Raw genomic sequence first — 9,738 nt, 5'->3', positions numbered from 1 at the left:
ATTAGAAATGAGTATTTTTTTAAGAATATAATCGACAATATTGTTACCTCTCCAAGTTCAAAGTCTACACGTGTGGCTCACAAAATGAAATAATCCAATTTCCAAAAGACCAGAAATGGAATAGTAAATTGTGTTAAAATATTGATCCCAAATCTTTAGGATTTTGTATTTGTTATTGTTGCCATATGTTTACCTTTACGCATAAAAAGTACTTAAATAATTTAAGTGTTACACACTTTCACATGCTAATGTTGGGAACATATAAGTGATACGTTGAAAATTGAAATAGATAATATATATAAGACTTCTAATTATAAATTTCGAAGAAATAATTTTAATATCGTTGATTTAATTTGGCTTTTTTATTTTAAAATTGTAAAATTTAAATTTATTAATTTTATATAAATATTTTTTATTAAGTCAAATTTGTTTACGGGTCGTCATGAGGTTTAGTGTGGACGAATTAAAACGTAGGTAGTTCTTAAGTTATTATTATGAATATTCTTATTAAAACGTCTGACTAATATTTGTTCAAAATACTGCCAATTCAAACATTACTTTATTCAACAAATAAATACAGACAATAAAATAAATGTGTTCATTTTGTTAAAAATCTACTGTTGATCAGTTTTTTTCCCCAATATAGCTTATCACCATTACTATAATTTCTTTCTATTTGGGTGTTCATCAACTTATTTTACCAGACATACATATAAAGATATGATGTCCATCAATTTTCTGGATAACTTATTTCTTATATGATAAATATATTTTTTATTTATATAGCTTAATTTTAATTTAAACGAATAAATTATCATTAGATGTTAACGCAAGTCTTTCGAATAAAAAAGAATAAAGAATCCAAATTCATTACTTTTAACAATATTTAGACTTTTTTTTAAAAAAAAAATATTCAACAAAAATTGGTAAAAGTATTTTGAATGAAAATTGTAAGGGTTTGTACATTAATACAAGGGATTTGCTGCGTGTTGTGTTCAGCAACGACTGCGAATGTGACATTTAACTTCTCTATGACCAGAATTAGATTGCTGTTAACAAAAAGTGCACGTCCCTTTGAGAAAAAAATATCTATGAAAAGGTCATTTTATTGATCGCTGACGCCTTTAATCGAATGACATAATTTTAATCATATTTATTAATTGTTAAATTAGTTATTGTATATTTTAACTAATTTTATAAAAAATCTACTCTAATTTAAAAAAACACTATCAATATTAAATGAATAAAAAGAAAATTCCAAAAAATTTCTCTTAATTTCTCCGTCCCCACGCTCATCCAACAACCCCAGTCCTCAGTCGTTTAAATAAGAACTAAATTACAATTTTTGCACCAATTCCAAGTTGAAAAAAGTTGTTGAGTGCGGTTAGCGAAGTGTGCATATGCACACAACTTGTCACAAAGAATGTAACATTCTCTACCCCACCTTCAAAAACAATTTCCCTTTAATGCTGACTGAGTTTTTTTATTTTTTTAGAGTCAAACAATATATATTTTTGTTATATTAATATAATTTTGTTTATTATTTTTAATGTTTTTGATATTGTATTTAAATATTCAATTTTTTATTTTAAAAAATCTCAATTTAATATTTCTAATTTAATTTTAAAAATTAATCAAATTAATTCTAAAAAATATAAATTAACGACTAAAAAGTAAGGAAGAAATTACTATTAACAATTATAAAAGAAAAATTATGTAATAAAGTACTTCCTTCCTTTCAATTTATAATTTTAGAAATATGATTTTTTTTTATAAATGTTCCAAAGTTATACTTAAAATAGATATATTTTTATAGATTTTTGCCAAATAAATGAAAATTTAATAGAAGACAAAATAATAAAAGTGAGTCAAAATTGGGACAGAGGGGAGTTTTAGTTTTTTCATTTTTTTTTGTGTGTGTCTTCAGTCTCTTTCAAGGTTTTTAGTTGTTGATGACATATTTATACACAGTAGATTTTTGTATCTTCTTTTCTTGAGAACCTTTCTCTCCCAAAACCATCTTCATTGCCAGCCTTATCTCTCCCTTTCTCTCACGTTTATCTGTTGAAAAAGCTCAAATTTTTTGATTTCTTGAACTTGCAGAGTTAGAGATAGAGAAAAATAGAGCAAATGGAAGCTGTTTTACAAACAAAAGGGCTTCTTTCTCATCCTTCCAAGCCCATAATCAGGGCATTTTACCCAATACCTCAAGGGGGTCTTAGGCGTAGATTCAATTCTCTCAAACCCAAATCCCTTGAAGGGTTATCTCTATCCTCTGATGGGTTTCAAAAAGTTCAAAGCTTTTCAACAAAGCCACAATTGGTTGGTCAAAAAAACAGATTTTTCCCAATTCGCAGGGCTGAGGCTGCTGCTGCTGATGGAGAACCAGTGCTTGAAGAGAAAGAGTCACCTAAGTTCATGGGGATTGAGGTTGTGACCCTCAAGAAAATTATCCCACTTGGGGCTATGTTCTTTTGTATTCTCTTCAATTACACAATCCTCAGAGACACTAAAGATGTATTGGTTGTAACGGCAAAAGGGTCAAGTGCTGAGATTATCCCTTTCTTGAAAACATGGGTGAATTTGCCTATGGCTGTAGGATTCATGCTGTTGTATACAAAGTTGGCTAATGTGTTGTCAAAGGAGGCTCTTTTCTATACTGTTATCCTTCCCTTTATTGCTTTCTTTGGGGCATTTGGTTTTGTTTTGTATCCTCTTAGCAATTACTTTCACCCTACAGCTCTTGCTGATAACCTTCTAAACATTTTGGGTCCACGGTTTCTTGGGCCAATAGCTATATTAAGGATTTGGAGTTTCTGCTTGTTCTATGTCATGGCTGAACTTTGGGGAAGTGTGGTGATTTCAGTGCTATTTTGGGGATTTGCTAATCAGGTAAATATATGATCATCCTTTGCTAATCCTTTTTTAATAACTGATCACTATTCTGATGTAGGTGGAACTTGTTATATTCTATTTATATGCTATTTTTGTGACTTTTCAGCTTATTATTTATCCAATGGATTCCTGAAACTGCTTCCCTTTAGGGTGATATGAGCTCTCTTTAAACTGATATGTTGGGAACAGGCAAATGTAGAAGTAGATGTACAACAGTCTTCCTTCAGTAGTTTTTCTGGTAATGGATATTGGCTCCCGAAACGGTTTTAGAAAGGGTGCATGGTTATGCTTTTATGTGCTGGTTAATAATTTTTTTCATTTGGGAGTTCAGAGGTTGATCTAGCTTTAAGGTGGGAAACTCTCCTGTTTATCCTGCAATTTTGCTCATAAATTGCTAATATGTCGGTTGCACTCCTTTGTCATTGTTACGCGTCCTGTCTATATTTTTATCTCTTCATTGTAGAGAGACTGACAAAAGTTCACTAAGCTAGTATTTGGGCATAGATTTTGGATCAGATTTGAAAATTTATGTTCAATCATCTGTTTAGGCGTGAAATTTGATCAAAATTTGAAAATCTAATCTTCAAATATTTTCTAGTTCCCAAAAACTGGTGCTAAACTGGTAGCACCAGTTTTTTTTTTTGAGAAATTTCACTTCCACTGATTCCCCCAAATAAAATGCATCTCCAAACATAACTTCAAGTTCCAAATATTACAACTTCAAGAACTCAAATTTTCAAGTTTCAACTTCAAAATATTTGGCCTAATTGGAGCTAAGGTTTCAGTCTATCACTTGCACTTTCCTTTTCCATCTGTTCGAATGGCCAGTTATCAACTTGGTCAAATCATTTATGCGTCTTTAGTATCCGTGCTTGAGCATTATTTGAGAAAGCACTGTTATTAAGCTGCCTTTAAATATTTTCGATGCTTTTATTTTGCAGATTACTACAGTTGATGAGGCTAAAAGATTCTATCCTTTGTTTGGACTTGGAGCAAATGTTGCTCTTATTTTCTCTGGCCGTACAGTGAAGTACTTCTCGAATTTAAGAAAATCATTGGGTCCTGGAGTTGATGGTTGGGCAGTCTCCTTGAAAGCAATGATGAGCATTGTAGTGGGGATGGGTGTTGCTATCTGTTTCATTTACTGGTGGGTGAATCACAATGTTCCTCTACCGACCCGTAGCAAGAAGAAGAAGGTAAACCACTTTGACATTTAAGGATCACATTTGCTGTTGTTATTATCATTTTCTGACAAAAATGTATTTTTGCAGGAGAAGCCTAACCTGAGCACGATGGAGAGCTTGAAAATTTTAGCATCTTCAAAGTATATCAGGGATCTTGCAACATTAGTCGTAGCATATGGGATTAGTATCAACCTTGTTGAGGTTACATGGAAATCGAAGCTCAAAGCTCAGGTACATTTTTAATAGGTGGTATGCGTTTTATATGCTAAACTTAGTTTGCCTCTCAATTTAACTTGAAGAATCTTTTTCACACTCCGCCCTTTGCTAACTCTGCAGTTCCCAAGTCCGAATGAGTACTCTTCCTTCATGGGTGACTTCTCTACTGCTACTGGGATAGCTACTTTTACGATGATGCTGTTAAGTCAGTGGATCTTTGACAAATATGGTTGGGGAACAGCGGCTAAGATAACACCAACAGTCTTGCTTCTTACTGGAGTTGGATTCTTCTCCCTGATTTTGTTTGGTGACCCCCTTGCCCCGACCCTTGCTAAGTTTGGGCTCACTCCTCTTCTAGCAGCTGTCTATGTGGGTGCAATGCAAAACATTTTCAGCAAGAGTGCAAAGTACAGTCTGTTTGATCCTTGCAAAGAAATGGCCTACATTCCTTTGGATGAGGACACCAAGGTATGTACTTGTTTACTGCATCTTAAAATTTTACTGAATCAGTGCTCTACGGTGCTGTGAGAACCCAATTTGCCAAATTTTGTTATGCGTAAATACATCCATGCTTTCTAGGAATTGAATGTATGAAACATGTACAGTCATAGCCTTTCGTATTGCATGTCCACTTGTATTTATTTGTGATGGTATATGTGACGGACAAGTACCCATCTGGACTTCTATAACCGTAAAACGGAGATGTTACTTCACATTCAATTGTTTCCTGGAAGCTAAGCTCAGTCATTTTCTTTTAACAGGTTAAAGGGAAGGCAGCAATTGATGTTGTCTGCAATCCACTGGGGAAGTCCGGAGGTGCCCTGATACAGCAATTCATGATTTTGACTTTTGGTTCACTTGCCAACTCAACTCCCTACCTTGGAGGTGTGCTCCTAGTAATTGTCCTTGCATGGTTGGCAGCAGCCAGGTCTTTAGATGGCCAATTTACTGCTCTGCGTCGTGAGGAAGAGATCGAGAAGGAAATGGAGAGAGCAGCGGTGAAGATTCCTATTGTGTCACAAGATGAAAGTGGAAATGGTTCTCTTACAAGTGACTCATCGTCACTGAATCCCACGGGAGGTGACTCAGCCGGTGCTTCAACTGAATCCTCCTCCCCAAGTAATCTGTAATATCATTATTGGACATCATCATCTGCAAAGCAGGAGAAATATGTATGTTGGTAGCAGTTTCAACTATTGAATGAAGTTTCCAAGAATTTCTTGGTCGTAGGATTTTCTTTTTTTTTTTACTAGATAGAAATAAACACAAATAGAAGACAAGAATGGTACTGACTAAGATGTTGTAATCTTATTGCTCTCTTTTGAGTTCTTTGATTAGATGATATGAAAATGCTATTACCTGAAACTTGTTCAAATGAACTACACAAAACTTTTTAGTAGTAACATCCATAGCAAGTAGTTTCAGCTCAATCTGACTATTAACGAATCTAACACGGAAAGCATTTTCTTATCAAACACACCTCGTCTTCACCCTCCTGCACGCCTTATCTTCACCCTCACCTGCCTTTTCACCACACTTCAGATACTGTTTGTCTAAATTATATATAAATACTTTCAAAATACATACTTTTACTAGGATTCTTCAAAAAGTACCTTTTTTTTTTCATCCACGTTAACAAAGAAAAGCTTCAAAACTTTAACCCCAAATTGGAAATGAGACAATCCATTCAAATTTAGGTGGGCTAATCCTCTAGTTTATTTTTCAAATCAAACACATTTGATTCTCGTAAACTTGCACATTTTGTCCTTCAAATAGATTGATCTTTAATTTTAAAAAAATAGATTGATCTTTAATTTTTGTCATTCAAACAGACTGATCTTGAATTTTTTTTCTCTTTAGCCATCAAACCCATGCCCAAATAGGACATAACTTCTTTATAAACGGAAGTCATACCTGAATATAACTCAACTTGGTGATAGTATGGTTATGAAAATATAAACTTATGTCTTTGCATAAAAAACTTGTTTGTCACGAGGGATTAGCCCATTTGAATATTGAGTTATTTTTTGTTAAATATGAGAAACCTTACAAAAGATAATTCTCTTTGATTTCCATTAGCCACAGCAAAATGACTTTTTTTTAAAAAATTATATAGTTTTATATTGTAATTAAACCAATGATAAGAAATACAAGCATACGAATTAAAATTTGGTAGTACTGAACGGTCACAACTCACAACTAAAACTTATCATCTGCCTAAATTCAGTTTAACCCGTCTGTTGGTCACAACACTACGTAAATTGTACTCTTTCTCAGCACATGATAGCCAAATTTCCAGCAAGCAAAAGAGAAAGAAACAAACTTAGAAGGCCAAGGGTGTGGGCAGAGCAATTAATAGGATGGAAAAGAAAAGAAAAGAAGACAGAGTAAAATTAATGCTAATATTCCGTTGAGTATATAGTGACACATCATGGCTGTTTCTCTGCTGAATAGAGAACAAAATTCATAATACTCCACATGAGAAAGGAAAATGACTTACACTTATCATTTTAATAAGTCTTCCCCTTTTATCCTTTTTCCCATCCCTCCACCACACTCATATGTTCAAGCCACAAACCGTCAACAACTACATACTACAAAAACCAGGTCGAAATATTAACTTTCAAAAGTTTTCAGTATTGAATTCAACATACTTGTAAAATTATAAATTTAAGACATGATATTTGTTGACCGGACACTCTTTTTACCTTTATTATTATTATTATTGTCATGGGTCTATTACAACTTCCTCAAAGATTATGCTTACAAGCTCGAAACGAACTGGCATGACGTTGTATACTAGATACAATAAACTCAATTCACATCATTATGTTTAATAAAAAAGCTAAAAAAAAAATAAACACGGGATTTAGGGCATGTTTGGGAAAAATTTGGCAAATAATGTTTATTCATATAATTTGTCATTATTTGGCAAATATTTTTGGCAAATATCTCAAATTTCTAAATACTAGTTTTTTCTAGTATTTGGGCCAAATCTCTTTTTTTTGGGATATTTTGAAAATTAAAATTTTACCCCAATTTTTTTATCTTTTACAAAAACACCATCTCTAGTAGTTGTTTGCATTGTATTACATAATTTTTTACGTGAATATCAAAATAGTGATGAAATATTTAGTGAATATTAAATAATGATATGATTGTGGATGAAAACTATAAAAAATTGGCTCTAGGTAACAAAATCATGTGTTTTGTCTACTTCACAATGTATAGAATAATTCTTGTTGCACTCACTCTAAATTACCATATTGCTTTAGTGACATGGACACTATTTGTTATTGTTGTAATAAACATCCAATTGACTTGTAATACAAATTTTTAGTTAGTTTTTAAAACTTGTGTGTATAAATTATATTTTTCTAAAAAGGTGAAAAATATTTCTCAAATCCTATAGCCAAACACATGGTGAAATTTCACCCAAATTTTCACTCAAATAATATTTTTCAATATTATTTGAAAATCTATGGCCAAACGCTAGCTTAATCTACTACATAACTTACAAGCTCCATCAAAGGGTATTATTGTCAGCAACAGATAAAAACAATGTTGTCAACATTATGTGGTGCCAATTTTTTTTATCCACTTGAGGTAATAAATCTCACGTAACAACAAGAGAGGGAAAAAAACATCAATGGCCATAAATTTTCTTTCATCCATATGAATTACTCTAGCTAGTGTGTGTATATTCACACAAACTCCAAAAATGATGAAATTGTCACCAGAATCCGTTAATCTTACCGGCAAATCCACGCATTTCTCGGCCGAATGTTGGTTCGACGACACATGTATCCTCGACATGGACTACTTTGTCAAGACACTTTCCGGTATTAAAGCCAAAGGTGTCCGTCCTGAACTCATTGGCTCAATTATCACTCACTACGCTTCTAAATGGCTCCCTGACCTTTCTAATGACGAAGGTATTTATAGATTATTTTTTTTTATATATACGTATTTTAGTAGCTCAGTTAGTTGACTGTGTGAATTTTTAATTGATAGGTTCAGATGTTTTTACCAGCCAGAAAGATTTTGAGGACTCACCGGAAAGTGTAACAGCGATATGGATGAAGAAGAGGTTTTTCGTGGAAACATTAGTCGGAATTCTCCCGCCGGAGAAGGATTCGATTCCGTGCAATTTCCTTTTACGGTTGCTTCGGGTAGCGAATATGGTTCGGGTCGAGCCAAGTTACCGGGTTGATTTGGAGAAAAGGATATCATGGCAATTGGATCAGGCTACATTGAAGGAGTTATTGATTCCATCATTTGTTCATACGTGTGGGACATTATTGGATGTTGAACTTGTTCTTAGGTTGGTTAAGAGGTTTATGAATTTGGATGAAAGTGTAAGAAGTGGATCTGCTTTAATTAAAGTTGCTAAACTTATCGATAATTACTTAGCTGAAGCTGCTGTTGATGCTAATTTGACATGGTCCGAGTTTTTTGGACTTGTTGATGCACTTCCTGCTCATGCTCGTTCTACAGATGATGGCTTGTACAGAGCCATTGATACCTACCTCAAAGTAAGTCAAAAACTTGTTGAATTTTAATTATACTAACTCTTTAAAATGAGGTTAGTGAAGAAATGACTATAATTTGTTTGATACTGTTGTGTGTCAAATGTGATAAAAAAATATTTAACGCTAACCCATGAAAATATGGCAGACACATCCTGGGGTGTCAAAACAAGAAAGAAAAACTCTATGTAGATTGATTGACAGCAGAAAGCTATCGCTAGAGGCATCTCTGCACGCAGCGCAAAACGAACGTTTACCAGTACGGGCAGTAATCCAAGTGTTGTTATCCGAACAAACAAAGGTTAACAGGCATCAAATTGATTGGAGTGGTTCTTTTGTAAGCGGAGCGCGAAGTCCCAATCAACTAGGACTAATTGAGCCTCCAGCTCGGTGTATGTCAAAGCGCGAAATGAACGCTCAGCAAATGGAGATAAAGAGGCTAAAAGAAGATGTCCTGAGGCTACAGAGTCAGTGTATGACAATGCAATCACAAATTGAGAAGTTGTTAGAGAAGAAACGAGGAAGTGGTTTGTTTGGTTGGAAGAAGATAATTGTGCCTTCTTTAGTGAATAAGGTTGATAAAATTGGAGAAATTGATAGAGAAACTGATGTGGGATATGTTGGAAGACAAACACCAGGGGATATGAAGACTAGGCTTGTTAGAGGCAGAACACCTAACAAATGGAGGAAATCTTTGTCCTGATGAGAAAAAAATTGGTGTTCAATTTGGAATAGGTGCAGGTTATCAGTCGATGCAAAAGTACTAGAACTACTAATTAAGATTCATATAATAAGCTTTGGTTATTTTAATGTCTTTCTATCTTGTAGTTCCTGTCTCATGAAAAAAGAACAAAAAAAAAAAGGACTTTGTATCTTATATTTAATTTATTGAAGATTTGTTTATCTGAATTTAT

At 33.5% G+C, this 9,738-nt stretch overlaps 2 protein-coding genes across 2 annotated transcripts; both read left to right on the top strand.

Annotated features, from left to right (window-relative positions):
* Positions 1-1,884: 1,884 nt before the first annotated feature.
* LOC101254581 (plastidic ATP/ADP-transporter-like) lies at positions 1,885-5,660 on the top strand. The gene is made up of 5 exons (XM_004235675.5): positions 1,885-2,892; positions 3,837-4,091; positions 4,167-4,310; positions 4,416-4,763; positions 5,057-5,660. Exons 1-5 carry the CDS (start codon positions 2,131-2,133, stop codon positions 5,423-5,425), a joined length of 1,878 nt encoding a protein of 625 aa, XP_004235723.1. The 5' UTR covers positions 1,885-2,130; the 3' UTR covers positions 5,426-5,660.
* Positions 5,661-7,888: 2,228 nt separating this feature from the next.
* On the top strand, positions 7,889-9,733 carry LOC101254886 (root phototropism protein 3-like). Its single transcript, XM_004235676.5, has 3 exons — positions 7,889-8,230; positions 8,310-8,830; positions 8,973-9,733. The coding sequence occupies exons 1-3, from the start codon at positions 8,017-8,019 to the stop codon at positions 9,525-9,527; spliced, it is 1,290 nt and encodes a 429-aa protein (XP_004235724.1). The 5' UTR covers positions 7,889-8,016; the 3' UTR covers positions 9,528-9,733.
* Positions 9,734-9,738: the final 5 nt, after the last annotated feature.

This window comes from Solanum lycopersicum, chromosome 3 (assembly GCF_036512215.1).
Source record: "Solanum lycopersicum chromosome 3, SLM_r2.1".
NCBI classification, from domain to species: domain Eukaryota; kingdom Viridiplantae; phylum Streptophyta; class Magnoliopsida; order Solanales; family Solanaceae; genus Solanum; species Solanum lycopersicum.
The sequence above is the reverse complement of the archived record's forward strand: the minus strand, read 5'-3'. Positions and strand labels throughout refer to the sequence as shown.